Source organism: Ischnura elegans, chromosome 2 (assembly GCF_921293095.1).
Source record: "Ischnura elegans chromosome 2, ioIscEleg1.1, whole genome shotgun sequence".
NCBI classification, from domain to species: domain Eukaryota; kingdom Metazoa; phylum Arthropoda; class Insecta; order Odonata; family Coenagrionidae; genus Ischnura; species Ischnura elegans.
The window spans coordinates 67968866-67992191 of NC_060247.1; the positions used below are offsets into that span (position 1 = coordinate 67968866).

The following is a 23326-nucleotide window of genomic DNA, read 5'->3' on the forward strand; positions in this document are numbered from 1 at the left end:
AATGTATAAATACAAATTTTATATATGAAAATAATCATTTTCCTTGTGGTACCTCACAGAAAGAAAAATGAATTTGCTTTTTTTGAATGGAATTAAAGTGATTCTTACATGATACTTCCTTAAATATTATCACAAGGAATTATAAAAATATGCATTTTGATGTTGCATACCTGTCAATTTTTGTCATTACTCCAAGAACAGAGTTGACCCAAGTGAAGAGTGATATTTTGGCTAGGCGCTCAAGGTTATAAAATCTGTTTTCTAAGAAATATTTATCAGCAATGGGATTATTAGATTTGCTGGGTAGACCATACGGAGAAACTATGAAAACATTATTCAATGTTAGAAGTTCCTTTGTGGCACTGGCGAATGACAAACAATGATTAGACTTTACAAGTATATTCTAAAATATACAATAAAAAAATCAAAACTGTATTTGTAACATTAGGAGATCAGCACCTGAAGAATAAAGTTTCCAAAAAGGATAATGCTATTTCAGATGCTCCCACTACCACTATTCTTGTATTCAGGGATGATGAAAGTTGAGATGAAAGTTTTGCTGTCATTATATAAAGAGCATATGGGTCTTGCTTCTTTAGCATTTTATCCTCCGGGAAGATATCACTTAAAGAATTCAGATGATGAGTGATTGTCTTTCTTGGGTAAAGAGGCATCATTTCTCCTATTGCAGTCATGATGTTAGTTTGCCTAGCCTATCAAATCGGTAATAATTAGAGATGGGTCGAATAGCAGATTTCTCAAACTCGAATACATATAGAATTCGAATATTAAATCATTGCTCAAATATTCGAATGCCTCGAATACTAGAGTTGCGCAAAGCATATTAAACATACATTTCTTCTTCTATTTCCCTTGATGAATGTATAAATAAAAAGGTATCCAGTGGAACCTTGATCTATCGTTTTTCAAGGGGATGGACAAAAAAACGATGAATCCGGGAATGTTTGACTAGGTTGCCTATGCAGCAGGAAACTCAGGATTTTGATGAGTAAATGTGATTTCTTTTTAAGGATTCAAACAGAAATTTAGCTGATTATTGGAATATTTTAATTTCATGGAAACAATTTGGGCATATAGTTGATTCAACTGACATCTCTCTCAAATATCCGAATGGGACACACCACCTCGCGAAAAAATGATCTCATGCCGTCTCGACATTTACACTGCTACGATGGATTTCTGTCTGATATATATGTACAGTCTTAACTACCAAACACCATTTCAGCAGCACGTCCATCTGATAATCGGCTTCATCCAACTTCTTATTTTCAACAGGTAGCTCGCTTTACCCCCATTCCTACTGTCAAGTGCTAGCGGACAATACAAGGCGTTTTGTAAAATACCCACGCTTCTCCACCAGATTCACTTCCTCTTCGATTATTTTCAGTCCATCTTTGGAAGTTCTCACGAGATAAGCAGATGAGTTCGAATTGCTAGCAGGGAGAAACCAAATATCCTGAAAAAATATCCCTTCGTCTGTGACTGTGACAATAGAGATTTATAGCAGAACTAATAAATTGTAACTTGATATATGTTTTCGGAAAAAAATACCACATCAACTTCCGAAAAGCTCAGCTGCAAGGATATCGAGTTTTGCCAGAATGCTAAGTCTCCGTCGTATTTTGACATTTATTTCCTTACGTAAAATGCTTAAATAAAGTCAGAAATACGCAGTGTTTGGTCTTATTCTTTTTTAAATTACATGCACATTACTATTACAGTAGAACCTCGGTTATACGACCCTCAGTTATGCGATGACCTCACTTATGCGCCGTTTTTTTTTTGGTCCGGTGAATAACCCCATACGAACCCATGTATTTCCAACCTCAGTTATGAAACTTTTCACTTATACGACAAACTCGGTTACGAAACGTATTTTCCCAGTCCAATGAGATAAAATACCTCACTTATACGACTTTTCAGATAACTGCTCTACGAGAAGATTGCGGTACGCGCGCCGATTTTAGTCACAGGAGCAGGGGTAGTATGTGCTCATCACATAGATATGTCAATGAAGAATACTAAGTTTTAATAATGAGCGATGCTGTTTATTAGATATTAATTTTTAACTGCAGTAGATGATCGTTAATTCGGAATATCTATCTCTAACGGAAGATTGTCTAGAATTTTCCAAGGTTATGTTTTCCGTCGCCCCAGCGAAATAACACCTAAATGAGCCGTTAAAAATCCTCCCGTACCAAAAATTTGGCTTCCAAGGTCATCCAAAAGAGATTATCGTATTTGCAGTATAGATGTAAGTCGATGGTGATTCAACACGATGGTAAAAACAGCATGCATGGTCTCATTCCGCGGGCTAATCCCGCACCCGCGGGACGAATTGAGCCGGGGGAAAGTTGCTTACGCGGCGCGCCGATCAAAATTGACCTAACTTGTATCTCAGTGGGTTTAAATCAAACAAAGTTGGACCTTGAGTAGCTATTAGCTTGAGTCAGCCTGCTGGCAAGCGTTTATTTTTTAACTGAACGAGAGTTAGTACGAATGTCCTCTGAGAATAACTCGCGTCGTCAGTCGTAACGTAATCATTAAAGTCAAATTCAAAACGCGAAAGATAAGGCAGTTCCTTTCGACTCTGGAATGACTTATAACCATTATACCGAAGTACAAAAACAGTCTGGTGTTGTGATCAGATATGGGGAAGCAAAATATTACGTGAAGATGAGTCACACAGCTTGTGAGTCGAAGTTCCCGGCGCTGAAATCGCGTAAGAATGCCGACAGAGAAGCTATACCCGGTAGATTCAATCTACTATTGCTAAAATTTCACGGAAAAATTCTAAACATTTTTGAGAGGGGAGATTTTTTCGAGCTCTTAATATATTTTTGTTCAATCATCACTGACGGCAGTTGTGCGGTTATTTCAAATGCTCACTTAAAAAAAGTGATCTAAGCACCGGAAAAGTCTTACAATTAGTCACGGAATATCCCGGATACCAGTGGCGCAACTAGGAATATGCTTTGGGGGTGATGGTAGTACCTGAGGGGCGCCCCCCCCTCCCCCCCGAGGCATCGGGGATTCCCGGAAAATTTAAAAAAAGAGCATGCCTGTAAATATGTTTTACATCATTTTGGCTTCTAAAATTTAACTTTGAGTAGATGCAGTTGTTGTTTATCAAAGCTATGTGGTGGTACATTTGTGTCTATAGACTTTTGTTTTAAATTTTTTTTTTTCAATTCTCTGCGGCTTTGGAGGGGGATCTACCCCTCATCGACCCACCATAATTACGCCACTGCCGGGTGCTCCATATTATCTATGGCATGGTATTTAGAGGGAAGAAACCGACAGCTGGGGTCATTTTCGACATGAGGTAAGGGAGGGAGTATAGAAACCCTGTGTTGGAATTAGCCAGGTTGTAACAATAGGCTTAACCAGGGCTTAATGTTCCATCTGCCGGACATGGTGTTGCACTGGAAGTTCCGTCCACACTACTTTCAAGCAGGGATACGGCCATCTCTGAAAACTTTCTGCCTCGGCCATGACATGAACCCTGGTCCATAGGGTGGGAAGCCTTCGTGATACATTAGTGAAATTTTGCTCCCTAGTTATGGGGTTAATTTGGATGACTTTCCTTAGGTATTTCATTTCTTTAATCTACAATCATGGGTTTGCCTATAGGTGGTGAAATGAATTTCCTGAAACTGCTTTTAATGAGTCAACTTTTTTTAAAAATTGGCTTCTCTGTGAACATTTAGTGTCATCATTCCGAAATCTCTCCAGTATGATAGCCTTGCAGATAAGTACCAGAAATGCTAGATGTTCAACCGCGGATAATGTTGTTCAGGAATGTAGAATTATATTTCTCTTAAAGTAACACATCATCTGTGGTGTTGCTTGTGTGAAAATAAGATTATTAGGCTTCAATTTCTTGCCTCCAAATGAGTAATCGCATCCTGGAAACAAACCGGCCCCTATAGGAAAGGATTTCATGCTGAATACCGAAAAACCTCACATATGAAACTTCCTCACTTATGAAACTTTTTTTGGTTTTCCGCTGAAAGTTTCATAAGTGAGGTTCTACTGTATTTTAATCCGATGAAGGTGTAATATCAATTGCCGAAAGTCATTTTTAGACACCTTTTGGGCTAATAGATTACTTATGCTGCAGTTGACCTCCAGAAATGGGGAACTCCGAAGCAGGTAGGCAGAAAAGGTCAGCAGGGGAGAAAGAGGGAAGGGTTTAACATGATTCTATTATTCCCCTGTAACTTGATATTTTCTTTTGAAGCTTGTGATTTATGGTCTTCGTAATACGAACCCTGTGCGAGCTGTGGCCTTTTGTTTGATTTCAGAGAGGAGGAAAGCGTCGGAGGTGGGGCCGCGGGCTGATGGATGGAGGGAGTAGCGGATTGTGGGAATTGTGCTACGTAGTTACTACCCCACGGCACTGAGGTTCTCCTGGTGGGGGAAACGGGGGATTTTCGGATTTTTTTCACCCGATCATTTTCGGTTCCCTACGTCGGACTCTTTACACTGCTCTAATCCGCAAATTTGATGTAGTTTGTCAACTTGCCTAAAACGGCACTGCATGCACTAAACGACTAGAGTTCTCTACATTTTTCCAGGTCAACTACCAACGACGTGTGTGCAAAAGTGTATGACGCGAAATTCGAAGTATTCGAGATGGTACCTTCAGCATTTATTCGAGATCTCGAATATCGAATACTTTCTAGTATTCGAGGTGTTCGAGTATTCACGGATACTATTCTACAATTTGCACATCTCTGTTAATAATTATATGAATTTTAATAAAATCAACCTCATGAAAAAATATAATTTATAATCAGTATACTTATTTGACCCCCTTAGTGTATGAAAAATAATTTTTTTTTAACTCTTTCTTCCATAAAACATGTATTCCCCTCCTTTCTAGGTATATTTCACTGCTTAATTTGTGCATTATCAAGAACTACTCAATTTAATACTGCAAGAGGATTAAGCAATGTTTTGCTTTCTTAACCCTTTTAGTGCCAGCTTATTTTGCCTTGCACACTGATGAATTACTGGGCTTTTTATGCGAATTTGTAGGTTTGCACTTAAAAATTTACGTAAAGCCTAATACACATTTTATGAAGTTAATATTTTTATATGTACTCTTAATGCTTATGGGTATGTTACATTACAGATGCTAAAAAAATTAATAAATGCCTCTTGATGTACAAAAATTGAAAGGGGCGAATGTAAGAAAACCCAACCGATATATCGGCCCCTGGCACTCCTTGCACATACCCCCAAGCAGCTAGATCAGCCCACTGGCATTATAAGGGTTAAAACATCAATTGATGCTATTGCACAATATATATGAAAATTTTCAAATCCTGTTATGTTAATTATGAGATTACATTGCTGTGCAAGCCTTATTGTACAAGCCCTGTAAATGCAAAAGTTAAAGAGCAAAACATAGGTAAGCAAAGAGAAAGTATTTATATGTATTTACCTAAGACTAATTCCAAAAAGAAGGAAATAAATTTCCCTACTCTATGAATCACATTATAACTCTAAAATAAACTTAGTACTCCACCTCAGTTGCAGCCCACTCTGGGTATAACTTGTAATAAAAACATGCCATTCCACTGAGTCTTAGGACTTCTCTCAACACATATCGTGAATGACGTTGAAAAATAGGGCTTAGTGCCATCTGTACTATTTGGCCATGCTCTTCAGGTGCTATGAGGTCAAACTTCATGCATTTATCAATGTCATAGTTTGATCTTATGTAGGCAATATCTTCTTCCTCCCTATTTAAAATTGCATTAATAGTCAACTTTACTACCTCATCATGAGCATCATTTCCATTAGTGAAACAATCCGATGACTGTTTAATTTAGTTATGTTCAAAATCCCATTCTCCCACGAAGATTTTAAAGAATGACGAAAACAGAATGGTACACTCATAGGGAGTTTACATATCATGTATATAACTGACATGATGAGTAAACAGGACATAAATCAGTATCTCAAAATTTAAGCTTGCATCCTTAAGATGGGTTGACAGCAGGTATTTGACACAAGTACTTATTGGGAAATTTGGTAGAGAAGAAAATGGGCTTAGGTTGAGAAGAAGGTAATGGCTGAGAATGAATGAAAAAGTAGGGAAAAGATCGGGAAATAAAAAATGTAAAAATCATTAACAGTAGTAAATAAGTGATGTAAGATACCCATCAACATCATAATATAGTAACAAGTTTATTTTTAAATGTAATGTCCAGAACCATAGCTTCCTTGCAAAAAGTATAGGTGAATTATATTTCTACTTAATCATTTTCTGCTGTACTCATCTAAGTATGGGATTTTAGCTGTCAGCTAGCTAATGTCAGTACATAGTTCTTAATAATTCAATACTTACTGAATTATCACAACACCTATGACACATTCTTCTGATATAACTACAAATGCCATGGTGTGTGTAACTTCTGGTGTTACAGCAGCAAGGAAGTCCATCAAAATATCTTTATCAAATTCAATTGTTGAAAGAAATGCAATGATATCTTTATCTAATTGGCAAGCCTGTTCAACACGAATCTCACTAAAAAATCAAGGTTTATCATTTGATTTTATCGGAAATAGATTATGAAACATTTCATTATAGCCAAAAGTTTTGAATATTTAATATAAATAATTTAATAGTCAAAGTTTTTAATAATGCAAAAAAGTTTTTCAATCACTAGACAACAAAAAATTGTAAAGTACCAAATAAAGAGTAACAAAATTTAAATACTTATAGCCACTTATCAAAGAATTTTATTACAAGGGAATGCTATACATGATTATGGGATTATTGCTTCCAGGATAAAAAAATGATAATAGGAAGAGCCTACCTACCTCAAGGCAGAATTCCTATGCATGATATACAATTCATGAGGAAAGTATCTACAACACCTTGGAACCACTCTCTGAAAGATTTTAAGGAAACAAGAGAATGAGGAAATGTAAACACTTATAGAGACGAATATAAGGATACAAAAATCAGAAATATGCTTTACCTCAAAATATTTCATCAGGAGAAAAGTAGGGCAATTAAAAGGTAGAGATATGAGGCAGTAATCATGTTCTGGAAATATTTCAAAAGCTGCATGCAAGAACTCTTCAGCTTGCCTAAGGAAAAAAATTTAGTTATTAGTAGGTACAACAAGCAAATAATAACATACATTACAACAGCGGCAATACCTGCAATATAAATGGTTGTGTTTTCATCTACAAATATTCAAAAGAAGTTCCAAATCCCGCGGATGAAAACTAAAATTGCCAAAATGTTGGCAAAGAATTGAATGTGAACATTAATAGAGCAAACCTAAATATTAACTAAAACAATTATACATATTGACTTAGTGGCCAAAAAGCAAAATCTAAATTTAATGATAATACAATTTTTACTAAAAAATAAACGCAATGGAATCAGATATCACTGGTCCTCCCTATTATAGAAAGATTTCCTCTGGATTGGGGAGCATAGATCATTTTTTTGTATTTTTATCTTGACCACAAGTTCAATATCAAAAAATCACTCATTCCAATCCAAACTGTACAGTACTAAATACAATACTAGTGCCTATATGAAAGCACACTTGACTAAATACATTGCCACTGCTTGACTTCTAAGCAGCATCAGAATGTCGGTTTTAAATTACTGTAAGGTATAAGTTTTCAATGACTAGGTACTTTGGGAAATAAATTTTTAGAATAACTTAGGTTGAAATTAATCCACCCGAATGTACAACTCTTCTGATGCCTCTCAACTAATATTTTCACTTAATCAATACAATAAACTGCATTAGTATCATAAAATCAAACCTCTCATCATATTTATCATCAATTGCAAGAAGTTCGATACAAAATGCATTCTCTTTGCCAGCATAGGTTGGTAACAAAATTTCTGAATCCATAAATCTTGCAGACTCTGAAATACCATATAAATAACTATGAGAAAGAGTTTCCACCACTCAGGAGAGTTCATATGTAAATAAATCAGAGGGTGTAAGTTCTATCAGAAAGAATACATACACAGCAGACCGGAGGATCATTATCTTCATAAGATATGATGAAAGGTTCTCTGGAGATAAGTTTTGTTAATGAAATTTGACTCTTTTTGTGAAAAGTATGAAACCCAGAAATGGATTTTTAAAGTCAAGATACAAAAATGTTGCTTTTTCATAAAACACATATATATAATTAAAAAAAAACTAATGGAAATCAAGATCCCAAAATGAAAATTAAATAATTGGTCGAGGTGTGGCTGATCTATCTGACGGCTGTCTGGATTGATTTTTGAGATTGATTTGGTCACATTACCCAGCTCATGGAAATAGTCAGGTTTACGGTTTTACAAAATATGAAATTTGACATTATAAAACATACCTCCTCCTTGATGTAACAATGGGGAGGCTGGCTCCAAAGCTTCATTAGTACACTCATTACCCATGACAGCTGAGAGATCCTCACTTATTAATTCCCTATAAATAGATTCTACCCGACGTGACGTATCGTGTAAACAACCTATCTTCCCAGGGGAACCACTTGCAACCACTTCACGAGTAACTTTATGCCAACCCTGAACAATTTCTTCCTCATCAAATAAATCTTCTGGTAAATCGTCAAGAAACCTAAATAGAAGGAGTACTGATAAAAAATTATAGATATGCTACAAAATTTTCCAACAGCCCATAATGAATACTATAACAAATAAAAAAATCCAAGTCTGACAAAAAATCGTGGAATTTGAATGTAGGTAAATTCCTAGTACATATATAATAAAATAACAAAAAGGTACAATTGTCCCTAAAATAAAATTTACTTTTGAATTTCATTTTCACCATTGGAAAATCGCATGTTACTATTGGGCATGTTCTAAAATGAATTAGGTGCACAAATTATGGCTGACATATTATGAAAATGCCTCTTTTTCTTATTGTTAACCTTATAAAAAATTTTACCCATCACGTTCATTCAAAGAAACAGTAATTTTAACAAATGAATGTTTGCCAAATGCATGATACAACCAGCCCTTTCATGTTCAATTACAGTGGCGTAGCCAGGGGAGGGTCAGGGGGGTCCGAACCCCCCCCCCCCCCCCAAAGTATAAAAAACACAATTATTTTCCTTCATAAAAGAAAACAAAATATTGAAAAATCATGAAATTTCAAGATATTTTTTTAACAAATGAAGATTTTTCATTTGTGAAAAGTGTTAAATTAGTTTGAAACCCATTACTTATTAACCTGTTCTTCAAAAATTTTCCTTGCTAATTTTGTACCCCACCCCTCCCCCCCCTCGAACGAAATTCCTGGCTACACCACTGTCCAATTAATTTGAAAAAGTACATTATTTGACGTGAATATGCACACGAAATGTTTGAAATATATGAAGATATTAAAAGATTCATGTGAAAAGGCACTCATATCCAGCAGGTTTCCTATTTGGCATTGATAATTGGAGGAAATTTAGCAATTATTCTAGATATATAGCATAAAGTAATATAAAAAATGAATAAAAAATTGCAAACATTTTGCTGATCTCCGGCATGGGATCTAAACTTGCCAAACTGCTAACAATATTAAATGGCTTGAGAGCAATTACATCCTCTTTATCTGGCTTGCATAGTCCATTGAATGCAGCCAATTCAAAATATTTAACCAATCTCTTTGTATCTAATTTTGTGGTTATGATCATGATACCAGCTGCAAATTTGGCACCCTGAAAATGGAAATTCCAAATCACAAAAAGAACTCTTAGCAGCAAAATAAAGGTGTCTCATAATTTTAGATCCAGAACTAGATGATTAATTGCAAGTTCAAGCACACACAACTCCAATTGGGTCTCCCTTCCAATACCACAAATAGCTTAAGCTAATAATTATTTCAGGGAGAAGTGATCATGATAAAGGAACTACATATGTACATATATTTTTCAAAAGCTGATGGCAATAATCATCTCCTGGCTCCATAACTGTACCCATACAAAAACATCTGTACTGTGGCTGTACTAAAGCTGCACTGTAACTGTGATAAAAGGGCTGTACTGTAACTCTACTTAGACTGCACTTGAATTGGAACATCACAGTACAGCTAAAGCACAGCCACAGTGCAGTTGCCATAGCACAGTCACAGTGGAGTTGTCATAGCACAGTCACAGTGGAGTTGTCATAGCACAGTCACAGTGGAGTTGTCATAGCACAGTCACAGTACAGTTGCCTTAGCACAGTCATAGTGCAGTTGCCATAGCACAGCCACAGTGCAGCTGCCATAGCATTTATAAACACACGTATATAGCTTATCCCACCTCAATTCAGCAAACTGATAACATTTTCTAAGTCACTCACATTTTTATCAAAATTTTTATGAAGATAGAACATCACCTAAAACCAGATACTGAGACCATGTTCACCAAAAATTAGGTGCCTCGAACCATAATATATACAGTAAATTCCGGTTATTACGCGCCTCACTTTACCGCGGTTTCGGATATACCGCGGGTCTCACCATGTCCCCCGAAATGATTACATTGACCTTTTTTTGAGGTAGGTAACTTTGTGGCGAATTTTATCTCGGCGTGTCTACCGACGCGTCGCAACGGCGCTACTTCGAGCGACTGTATTAACGCGGTTGGCGACGTATTCCATACATTGTTGCGTAGCCATAAAAAAAACTCGGTAATTCCTGATCGGTCATTGTGTCTTGTGAACTCGAGCTGAAAAGTGTTTTGCACGGCTATAATAATTTTCGAGATTCAGGGAGATTGAGATAATTCTCTTTCGTACGTTCGCACCGCGGCGCTCAAACCAAGGTAGGTACTCAATGCCCACAGGCTTCGAGCATTTAATGATGAATGAGCTGTTTTACCTTTGTCTTTGGCTTAATATTAATATGAAAATTACTTTTTTACGAAAATTTTCATTGATTTTAGGGTAAAAACGATGTCTGCCAAAAGGAAAACTTACACATATAAAGAAAAGTTGGGCATAATCGACAGAGTGAAACGCGGTGATTCAAAATCAAGTTTATTCAGGGAGTTTGGTGTTCCTGAAGGAACTATTCGTGGTTGGATGAAAGAAGAAGATAAATTACGATCACATGTTGATCAAGTGGATGACGAAATAGGACTTGATAGAAAAAAGGCCAGATTGAGTGCTGCTGGTTTACGTGGTTTGTTCAGAAGCGCAGTGAAGGTGTTCCATTATCCGGTCCACTTTTACAAGCACAGGCAATTAAATTAAATAAACAAATAGGTGGTGCTCATGATTTTGTGCTTCTGCTGGCTGGCTATCGAGGTGGAAAATTCGCCACGGGGTAGCGCAAGTTAACATGCAAGGAGAATCTCGTTCCAGTGACAGTGAAGCAGCTAGAGAATTCTGTGGGACTTTACGCAAGATGATTGATGAACGTGAGTACACTGAAGAGCAATTGTATAACTGCGATGAAACCGCTCTCTACTACAGATTGCTTCCAACAAAATCACTTCATATTAAGAAGTCGGCAAATAAATCCGGAATAAAAATGAGCAAAGAAAGAGTGACTTTATTACTGTGCGCTAACAAATCAGGAAGTTACAAGTTAAAACCTCTGTGTATTGGTAAAAATCGAAGTCCTCGGTGCTTCAAGCACGTTAATATGACAGCACTACCCATAAATTACAAAAACAGTCAGAATGCCTGGATGACTCGAGACATTTTTTTATCTTGGTTCAATGAAGATTTTGTTCCATCGGTTAAGAGCCACTTAAGATCAAAAAAGTTAGAAGAGAAGGCACTACTTCTGTTAGATAACTGTCCGGCCCATCCGTCTTCTGAGCTCTTGATATCGAGGGATGGCAAAATAGTGGCTTCGTTTTTACCAAAAAATACGACAGCTCTTATTCAGCCCATGGACCAAGGGATAATCAGAGCATTTAAAGCCCACTATCGGCGGGAATTGCTCACTAGTGTCATAAATTCAGAACTGCAGGTACAAGAATATCTGAAAACAGTCACCCTGAAGAACATGGCTTATAATATTGGTTTGGCATGGAAGAAAATAACTTCAGCTACAATCCTCAATTGCTGGTCAAAGTGCGAGTATACAGCGGGCAATAGCATGGAGGACGAAGACGAGTTTTTGGGTTTCACGGAAGAGGACGCACGTGAAGCTTCAGATGTTCTTTGTAATAAACTATTTGTGAGTGATTTCGAGGCCTGGGTTCGCGAAGACGAGGAGACTCCTGTATCTGCTTATAAGAGTGACGAAGATATTGTGGCTACAGTCCTGAGCCGCGCAAAAACAGCTGCATCATCGGAAGATGAGAGCGAGAATGAAGAAGACGAAAGTGAGGTCGAGATGCCGAAAATTGGCCATTCATTACATAATATAAGTGAATTGATGAATTGGTTGGAGGGACAAAGTGATTGCGATAGTATTCATCTGTTGCACTTGCAAAGCATAAAAAATTACGTGACAAAGAAACGCCATCAACTATCGCGGCAAAAGAAAATATCTGAGTACTTTAGAAACTCCCGTTAAAGTAGAGCGTCTAAATCATAAAATAAATATTTTAATAATGTATTACGCAAATAAATTGGCTATAAAAATTACCTTTAAGGGTTTTTTTTTATTGCTTCCCACGCAGATTCCCGTAATAACGCGGTTGTCCGATAACGCGGGTGTAAACTATGTCCCCCTAGACCCGCGTTATAACCGAATTTTACTGTATTAATTTATTTTATCCCTGCCCATAATTGGCAAAGAGAAATTACTTATGGCTCATTAAATATCTGTATTTTATGACATTGGTTATAGGTAAAATATATTTTTTACCATTTCCTATCACTATTTCATTTAAAAAATGTGCAGTAAATTTATTCATAGATGCTCATAAATGTGGTTTGCTAAAGTATTTTTATAAGTATATTCAACCAAAAGAATGTATTCGGTGTCAGTTTTTTAATGTTATTATTGTTCAAACTAAATTTCATAGATCATGAACTTGCCAATGTCTTGGAGGTTTCAGATTTTCAGAGGTTTTTAATACCAAGCCAATGAGCAGGGAAAAAAATGTCCAAAACTTAAAAAAGATGACCTCTTTGTGAGTACCCAAAAAATTTCCATATGTTAAAATGGGAAAAAGAAAAATTTTCACTGACAGAAAATATTCTTTCATTGATTGAAATAAAAAAAAATAGCTGAAATCTCTTAACTTGGACTACAATGAGGACATATTACTAAAATTTCTTTTGTTATCAATCATTTCTTTTCTCTCACTATCCATCTGACAAATTACTCATGTCAACACGATTTTTTGACAATTTTATCCTAATTTTTGAAATGGTTACCATTGCTAGCATTGTTTATGCCAAATAAGCATGCTCTGTGAATACACTAGATAAATTAAGCAACAGCAAACCAAAATGAAGATTTTGGTTTCTTGAGCAACTTATGCACACAATACGCAAAATCATAAGACTGTATATGTCTCTACACTAGTGGTAACCCACTTGAAAGATTTAAGTTTTATACTAGTTTGTTAATTTATTATTTCATGTTAACCCTTGTTATGGTAGAAAAATAAATTATAAGCTAAGTACAGTGGAACTTGGATAATTCGAACATCTAGGGACCAGTTAAAAACTTCAAATTATCAAAAAATTCAAATTAAAGAAGTCCTTAATATAAAAGTCCAATACAAAGAAATTCATAATTCCAATCAAAACTCTTCATTAAATTGACACTCTTGACGTATAAATACTTTGATTAGCACCTATTAACGAGATTAAAGTGACCAAAACACAGGAATATTTATTTCAACAAACTACGAAGAAAAGTATAGTAACATTTTTATTCTAACCTTAAAATGTCCACAGCCATAGGCGGATCTAGGGGGGGGGTGGGACACGGGGGCACGTGCCCCCTCCCAGACCCTTAAAAAATATGGAAGATTATATTACGGTCCCATTATCATTGTGTTCATTTTGTATTACGAGGTATCCTTGTGGCCCCCCCCCCCCCCCCCAGAACAAAATCCTGGATACGGCCTTGCTTGTGCCCCCCCAGATAGAAATTCTGGTTCCGCCCCTGTCCTCAGCAACATCTGAACTGCTGTGAACTACCAACTTAACTCGTAATCATATACGTTTAGACATGATGTCATAACATGGCACGCATTTTGTCTAACACAAACTTTTTGACAATAGTGTAAGTAAAGCATATTTTCCGACTGATTCATTTATTTTGAGTCACAGATGATAATTTATACCTTAATTTGACACGCCAAAAATTCGAATTATCCACAATTTTTTAGCATTGTTTGAATACAAAATGCTAGGGACCAAGAGAAATAATTGAATTAAAAAAGTTCAAATAACCCAGGTTCCACTGTATATTCATAAAATGGTGAGAAAATATATAACCCTCCAGATGTTCAAAGGGACTGTATGGGAACCTTAAAAATATTTCAATACATATTCATATTTCAGACACTAGTGATACCTATTAAATGTATTTTGTATCATAGGTGCCAAGAGAAAATGCATAATTCCATAAATTCAAGAATAATGGTAAGGTTTTTATATTTTTAAAAAACTTGTAAACAGAACAAGTTTTGAAATAAATGACAGAGTTCATCTCGTTTGATCCAAATACCAATTCAAAATTTAACTTACATACCAATTGTTATAAAATACATTAATAAATACCGTAAAACTCGCTTATAACCATCACACATGCAATGATATCCCGCTTACAATGAGGAGCGTTCCCGGCCTTTTGGACTTTCCTATTATGTACCGCCAATCATAATTTCCCCACATGCAACGAGTTGGGATGATACGAAATTCCCTCTACTATGAACTATTATTTGGTCCCTTCAGAACTTATTTCCTCTTTTATAAAGAAATTACAGCCACCTCGGCTACTTAACCGTTCCTTACCTTATCATCAGCTGTTTTTACGTGATGTCATCACCACATAATAGGGTAGTTTCCTGCATCAAAGAAAACGAAAGGGATTGATTGCGATTCATTACCCACCATTAGTGTATTCATAATATACAAATTATTTGGTTTTAGAAATCCTAGTTTAGATGAATGTTAATGGTCAATTTTAACCTCATTTGAAAAAGGTCAGATTGGCGCCCATGTGATGCAACTCCACGTGACGTCACAGGGACCTAGATTCTATAAGAGTAGTAAGGAGTTTTACATAATCTGAGATTACCAATGCATGCATGAGGCATAGAGCTCAGGGAAACATCTCTCAATAATTACCTATTAAAATTGCCTAATGTCTGTTTGATAGGGTATTAATAATCCTTATTTAAGCCAAGCGCTACCTGCTAGCTGGGTACTCTGCTACCTGCTTTCAGCCTGCATCGTAGTGGCAGTAGTGGTGCTCATAGCCTCACACCAAGGTGACCTCACACAGTGGCAGCTGGAATCAGAATGAAATCACATGGGCTTTTCCCAGCATTCATACTTAGCCATTGCATTTTTGGGTAGTTGATGCGTAGTTTTCCGTGGCGTTGTCTAGATGATGTCTCCATGTTCCTGGGCTTGTCATCATAAAACATCAAAACTGTCGTCATAAAAAAAAAAATCCACGCGGTGAAGCCCAGGAACATGGAGACATTTTTGGGTAAGTGAAAATTTTCACTTTTCATTTAATCACAAAAAATAGATATCCTCATTGAAAAATACAATAGCATGAAATACATACTCCAGGAGTAATAATCTTTCGATTTAGGCAATAAAAAATAATAGGAAACCACCCTATTCTATTGTTGATCTTGAAAACCTTTCCTTTACAGCCGTTTAATGGAAAGGGTGCGGGACAATGATATAATGTTACTGATCTGCTGCTTAAGTAAAGACGATTAACAGAATATTAGCCAGCAATCCTGTGGTACATAGGGCAAAATCCTTTGTTACAGGCATAAGGAAATCCTGTTTATAACAAAAGAGAATGATCCCCTGAAAATTGTTATAAGCGAGTTTTACCCCAATAGCTTGAAAAACTTGTAAAAGTCTCATAGGTTGTTGGTGCTACAATTGCCCACCACTTACAATTAGCAATATACCAGACAGAATGTAAATTACCTGAGCCACTAAGATTTTACGGTCTTCATTAGGCTGTGATATCAAATCACTCACAAAATATTCACCATATAGCAACCTTAACTTAGAATTCTGACCATTTATAATTGGAGTCAAATCATCATGGTCTTCTTCGCTGAAACATGGAGACAATATGGAAATCCCGGAAACTAGAGAATCATTGGTATGAGTGAGGATGTAAAAGAAAGTTTTTAAATGCTTCGTAACTACTGTTTTACATAGAACTTTTGAGATTAGATAGTAAGATTTTTTTCAGCTTGAAAGATGTGAATTCTTCATTCCCATCCACCATGGTTCACAAAATGATCATTTCAGTCTGATGTGTTTAAGCACCTAGAGTAAATATACAAGATGGTTTTCCTAGGATACATCTTTATTGAGAGACTTGATAGCCTGATGTATTTATAAACTGATCACCCCGCAAGGCCTACTACCATATCAACTGGAGACTTCAATTGTAATATTTTAATTGATGGCAATGATCTAACACAGCTTCGGCAAGTCTTCCACAGTTATGATATGAAACCCTTTGTGAAGACCCCTACTAGGATTACTGAAAGATCTAAAACATTACTAGACAATGTATTCTCAAACCACTGTGAATCACATGTAAGCACAATGGTTTTTAATTCAGCACTGTAGGACCACCTGGCTATAATGTCTACTTTCACGATTCAAATTAATAATCCAATACCTAAAAAAACCAAATATCAGAGGTTCTTAAGTGAAATTAATATGAATCACTTTCGCGTGTTACTACTTCAGAAAAATTGGAACCAGGAAAATTGGTCAAATGAGTTTAAAGAAAATTTCTGCAAGTTCTATGATACTTTCATTCATTGTTTCAATTAAGCATTTCCTCTAGAGCCAGTTAGATCCAAAAGATCACTTAGAAAAAAATGGTTAACATCAGAGACCCTAAGTATGGCCAACTACTTAAAAAATATGTCACTCCAAGTATTGTCTACAAATGACCATCTATTGCATACCCAATATAATATCCTTAAAAAGCATTACAAGTATTGTATTAAGAAAGCAAAAAAAGAGTACAATGATATGCGCATAAAAAACTCTTCAAATTACTCTAAAGAGGTGTGGAAGATTGTTAAAGGTAGCACAAGTTTAAACTTTGTAGGAAGTCCTGAATTTATTAAAGACGAATTTCAGAATATTATTACTGACCCTGCTGAAATAACAAATGTCTTCAACACTGCTTTTTTACAAACGCCGGTACAAAATAACACTATATCTGCCTTACCATGTCACACTAATGTCACATCATGCACTAAGTCTTTCTACTTGAGACCATGTGAAAAAACTGAACTACTGCAGCATTTAGCGGACATAGGGAAAAAAATCTACTGATGTAGATGGCTTGTATGGGCAAATAATCTGTCAGAGTGGAGACTTAATTATCAATCCTTTGTTAAATCTGATTAATCAGTCCTTAGCTGAAGGTGTTCATCCTGAAACTCTTAAGGTCACCAAAGTTGTTCCAGTGTACAAAAACAAAGGAGACTGAAGTGAACTATGTAACTATAGGCCTATTTCTATTATCCCTCATTTTGGAAAATTATTGGAATATGTTTAGAGTAGAAGGCTTGTCGAATACCTGGAAAAAAATAACCTACTATCAGCCAATCAATTTGGCTACAGGAAGGGAAGGTCAACTGAACAGGCGTTATTCAATTCAGTCGACCAAATTATACACCATATAAACGAGAAATGTAAAGTTATGGGCATCTATTTTGACCTTAGTAAAGCATTTGACGTGATAAATCATGAAAAACTACTACATATCTAAATGTCAACTGTTAGGTATAAGAGGAGTAGCATTAAACTGGCTGACATCTTATTTAGCAGGGCGATATCAGAAGGTGGCCTTTAAGCGAGACGGAGATGTATATCTATCTTCCTCGAAGGAAGTTTTAAAAGGTGTGCCTCAAGGATCTGTCTTAGGCCCTATTCTGTTCCTAATTTTTATTAATGACCTACCTTTGAATCTTGTATCAACTGTTGAAAAATATTGTGTAATCTTTGCCGATGATGTAAGTGTAGTAACTCTTGGTAAAATTGTGAATGATCTAATTGTTTCTAGTGAACAGGTACTTCAAAAATGTTAAATTGGTGCAGAGGAAATCTAGTGATAAACTATCAAAAAATGCAAGCTGTAATCTTTTCAGCTAAGAGCAACAGACATGTGAATCACTCCCAGCTTTTATGAATAATTGCTTCAATGTGGTAGAAGAGTTAAAATTCCTAGGAATTCATGTGGATCAGCATCTGAAATGGGATACACATGTCACAAAATAGTCCAAAAAGTTGAACTCAGTGTTTTATCTTGTATCTGTTTTGAAGCATACTGTCAGCCTAAATGTGCTCAAAACTCTGTACTACGGTATCTTCTATTCCCAGATCTCTTATGGCGTTATACTCTGGGGAAATTCCTCTAGAGCAAAGAATATATTCTTAATTCAAAAAAAGTTAATTAGGTCCATGTGTAACGAGTCTTATAGGGCACATTGTAAACATCTTTTTCAGAGACTGGGAATTCTAACTTTTCATTCTGTGTATATTTATAATACTGTGCTGTATACTAGGAAACACCTAACTGATTTTAAAACAAATAAATTTTATCATTCGTATAAGACAAGAAGTTGTGATGATGTGCATGTTTTAATGTCAAACCTAAGTGCAACTTCGAAAGGGCCCCATGCAATGTGTGTAAAGTTATATAATAATCTGCCACTAAATATTAAAAAGGAAAAAAGATTTTTGGTGTTCAAAAAACAAGTTAGCTCTTATCTTCTTAATAAATGTTTTTACTCTGTAAATGACTACCTGGCATCAACACATTGATTGTATTTATGTATATATATTTTCCATGACGTGCCCTATGTACTTACTTTGGTCTACCTTTTGTATTGTATCTTTTGGTCAAATAAATCTATTCCATTCTATTCATGCAAAATCACTTTTTTTATATCCAGGAACTTGAGAGACAGAAAATTTGTCCCTTAAGATCTGTAACTTTTTTCTCAGCATTCATACTGAGCTGTCATGTTTTTGTGCGCTTGAAAATTTTCACTCTTCATTTAATCGCGAAAAATAGATATCCTCATTTTAAAATCTAAAAGCATGAAATACATACTCCAGGAGTAATAATTTTTCGATTTAGGCAATAAAAAAATAATAGGAAACCACCCTATTCTATTGTTGATCTTAAAAACTTTTCCTTTACAGTGGTTTGATGGAAAGGGTGGGACAATGGTTTAATGTAACTGATCTGTTGCTTAAATAAAGACGATCAACAGGATATTAGCCAGCAATCCTGTGATGCATAGGGCAAAATCAAGAATGGTTTTTTCTCAGAATTATTTCCAAAAATCTTACAACTTATTATGTATCAGATGAGATTGCAATATGTGAGACAAAAACCTAAATAAATTGCTTACCATTACCATATACATACATAATATTTTCAGTAATACAGACAACAACAAAATGAATTTGCTTTCTTATCAAATAAAAATAGTTTCACTAACAGTTTACCACTCACTTATCAATTGTTTGCACTTACACAGCCATGCGGATTGTCAATTTTGGGAAATATCTTTCTCTCAAACAATAATAAAAAGTTTGAACATTTGAAGAAGCTTCATTCTGTGGCAAAAGCTTCATAAAACAATCATCAAATACTTCACCTAAATATAAATAAAAAATATTAGATTTCAAGGAACAGCGATATATTAAATGACAATTGTCAGATGGCAAGAAAAAAGATTTCACATACTGAGAGCCACTCCAGGAGGAACAACCATTAATAAATATTCTGTCTTCACGCAATTCAAGAATATTATTTCAATCAAAGGCTTCAGAAAAGTTAGAGAGCATTTACTATGCCAGGCAATATGATGAATGAACACGGCGTTTCTGTGACTCATCCCTGAAAGTCTACATAAAAAATTCTACATTGAATAAAATAAACAATTCTTAAATAACATGGCTACGGAAACATGACACATTTCATCATCAGATATATTTCCTCTCAGTAATTCCTCATGGTTATATACACTTCCCAATGATGAAGAGGTAGGCTGTGGGGAAGTGGATGAGGTGGTAGCAAACTACATTGCCAAGGCATTAGAGAAGAAGCTATCTTGAATTCTAGGAAGCTTGTCAATTGATTGACTAATTGGCATTCAGAGTTGTCCTAAAAAGATCTCTAACAAATCGAGAGGTACCACTCATGCTCTTTGATGAAATTTGAAATTGGCTATCAAAGCATGTCATTCAAGGCCAAACACTTGAGGATCAAAATTATTTAAAATGCCAACCTCAAAGGATTTTATTATGCTGGTGAAAGTTTTTTCAAGATTTAAGAAAAAGCAAGCATAAAAAACTACCATCGCCATAATTAATTGTCTACAGGGTGATCATGCATTGTAATTGAAAAGGCAAGTTCTCCACATTTCTACTCTCCAATTGAAAAGTAAACAAATCCACTCGTTACCATTTGCAGATTGAGGGTGGAGGGGGGCAACAGCCTCCTCCATATTTTCTGGAAATAAAGAAAAGATGGTAACCTTTAAGATGACCATAGAATGCAAGTTTTTAATTTGCCTGGTTAACAAACAATTTTTAACAATTATGAATATGTATCTAAAAGCCACTTGTCGATGCATACGAGACATCAGATGTATTACTGCTGAGACATCGCATACCACACAACGGTGCCATGGAATACTATGTACCCTCAAAAAAAATTACATAAATATTAAATTAAATTTTTTTTTCAATAGTACAAGCATATATAAAATATTCTCTGGTCGCCGTGTTAATTGCGTTGTATAATACCTGTAAAACATTTTTGCCCAATACATCCAACCACAAGGAGGAACCGTTGAAATGTTAGGATAATTCAATAAAGCAACATGGGAAATTATTTTCTCCTCAGAATCTAACTGGCTAATTGATATTTGACATCTTTCTCTGCAAAGTAGAGGTAGCACAAATAAGTGAAAAGTGAGGTAGATAATTAAAGCTTCTTAATTTAAATAAGTACAAGCAGCCTTTAACAGCCAAAATTTCCATGGTTGAACACTTACATTAACCAAGCTACGTTAACTTCTCCAAAAATCTCTTTGGAATGATGCCCAATTATGTTTCTAATGGCTGGTACATCAGATAGTGTATTTCTTCTCCATGATTTAAAATTATAGCATTGACAATTAAGCTAGAGAAGTGGAAGCAGACAAAATAAAAATCATAAGAGAGAAATTAAGTAGATGATTCATATGGAAAAGGATGGAGTTAAACAGTGATTTCTGGGGCACAATAAAATTTTGATCAGTCAAAAAATAATGAGTCAGAAAATAATGGTACAACCATAAAAGCACATACCTCAGGATCCACTCTATCCATAGTATAAGAAGTAGACTATGTAATGTCATGGAATTAGTCGTCTTTTAAGTAAATAATGATGTACACAGGGAAAAATCCTCCTCTCTTATTTTTGTAAACATTGAGATTCAATCATTGAGTCCTTGACTACCATTTATAAATAGCAACTAACTCTTTACTTTGCTTTGAAATGTGATGTCTGTTCCAGTCTGCCCTATTGATTTACCATTAATTTATTTTTTTATTGCGGCCCTAATGTTTGTAAATTTTTGTTGGACAACCTTGAGTGGCCTGTTTCTTTGCGAAAATTAAATTCAGGACAATGCTTTCATGGTTGCAATTTCGTTTAGTATTTACTCTGTGATCACCTGTTTCCATGCAATTCATTTTGTGATAATATGAAGAAAGATGATATCTGTGGGAACCCACAGAAACAATAACATAATTCATAGAACTGTATAAATTAACAAATAAAGAAAAATTATGACAATCAGATGATTTTGTAACGAAACACTTACGACACTTTTAAAAGTTCTTCACATCTAAAATATGCCCTTGCCTAGGTTTTTTCCATGCAATTCATTTTGTGAAAATATGAAGAAAGATGATATCTGTGGGAACCCACAGAAACAATAACATAATTCATAGAACTGTATAAATTAACAAATAAATAAAAATTATGACAATCAGATGATTTTGTAACGAAACACTTGTGACACTTTTAAAAGTTCTTCACATCTAAAATATGCCCTCGCCTAGGTTTTTTTTGCAGCATGCGGAGTGAAACGGAAAAAATTAATGAGTGAAAAAAAATTATAAAGAGAAACTTTTTAGACCAGAAAATGGATTTTCTACAAGAAGAGAAGGTAAAAATATAAAAACTGAAGAGTCCGAAAACCAAGAAATAGGGTATTTTAGACATCTCAAGACCACAAGAAAAAATAATTACGAGACTAAAAGAAACTAAAATCTACTTCAATCTTGTTTTTATACTTGGCTGGTTTTCACCAGATTAACAAGTGTACAATACAACAAACGTAATAACACTATTAGTACTTCTAAGTGAATCACAAATTCAACATATTTCGGGAAATGAAATTATGTATGTACTCACTTAATAAAAATGCTGCATAAGTCTCCTGTTAATTATGCAACGCTCTCCGTCAAATCAACCATGAAGGTTGCATAACCACCAGGATACACGCGTACTTTCCTTGCGAATGATGATGCAGATGAATTCATTTCATATGTCACCTAATACCAAACATTTTTATGAAAGAAGTATTGAATTAGATTGCTTGTAGAACAAAATTTGGCACAGAAATTGAAACCAAATTCGATCATAGATCCCCAGTGACTGATCTCTTACAGACTTCCCATACAATGAGTGGCTTCAAAGACTACATTTCTCTAATTCAGTGATGACGGCCACAATTTTGAGAGGTTTCAGAAGTGGTGGACCTTGTCTGGCTCCTGAAGAGACTGTTTTCTCTCATCTCCTTACCCTTCTCTTGTTGGATTTCTCCCCAACAGCTGCCACTAGAGACATCACCATGCCAGGCCTCTTTTCTGAGCCATCACTGACCGTATTCACTTCTCCTGCCTTCCCCAACTAACTTCACTGCACCTGAACTATATTGTTACAAGAAATCCAGCAGATATGCCCAATGAACTCAAATGTTCAAATAGTATTGTAGGTATTCAGCCACAGTAGCGTAACTAGGCATATGCTTTGGGGGGGATGGGATGGCCTGGGGTGGTGACCCCCACCCAGGAAATGGAGATCGGGGAAAATTTTTGAAAAACGACATGAAT

The 23326-nt window shown here is 35.5% G+C and overlaps 1 protein-coding gene across 1 annotated transcript in view; it reads right to left on the reverse strand.

Moving 5' to 3' along the window:
• The window catches only part of LOC124153911 (cilia- and flagella-associated protein 61), a 45539-nt gene extending 23888 nt beyond the window's left edge, over window positions 1–21651 (reverse strand). Inside the window, exons 1-15 of the mRNA XM_046527311.1 lie at window positions 21512–21651; window positions 21217–21344; window positions 20966–21100; window positions 19902–20062; window positions 19689–19812; window positions 16091–16223; window positions 9536–9726; window positions 8392–8636; window positions 7828–7933; window positions 7020–7131; window positions 6859–6929; window positions 6383–6562; window positions 5558–5774; window positions 460–713; window positions 171–362 (exon numbers count right to left, since the gene is read on the reverse strand). Coding sequence (XP_046383267.1) covers window positions 171–362; window positions 460–713; window positions 5558–5774; window positions 6383–6562; window positions 6859–6929; window positions 7020–7131; window positions 7828–7933; window positions 8392–8636; window positions 9536–9726; window positions 16091–16223; window positions 19689–19812; window positions 19902–20062; window positions 20966–21100; window positions 21217–21344; window positions 21512–21532 — 2270 coding nt within the window. The 5' untranslated portion in view covers window positions 21533–21651. The remainder of the gene's footprint in view (window positions 1–170; window positions 363–459; window positions 714–5557; window positions 5775–6382; window positions 6563–6858; window positions 6930–7019; window positions 7132–7827; window positions 7934–8391; window positions 8637–9535; window positions 9727–16090; window positions 16224–19688; window positions 19813–19901; window positions 20063–20965; window positions 21101–21216; window positions 21345–21511) is intronic.
• Window positions 21652–23326: the final 1675 nt, after the last annotated feature.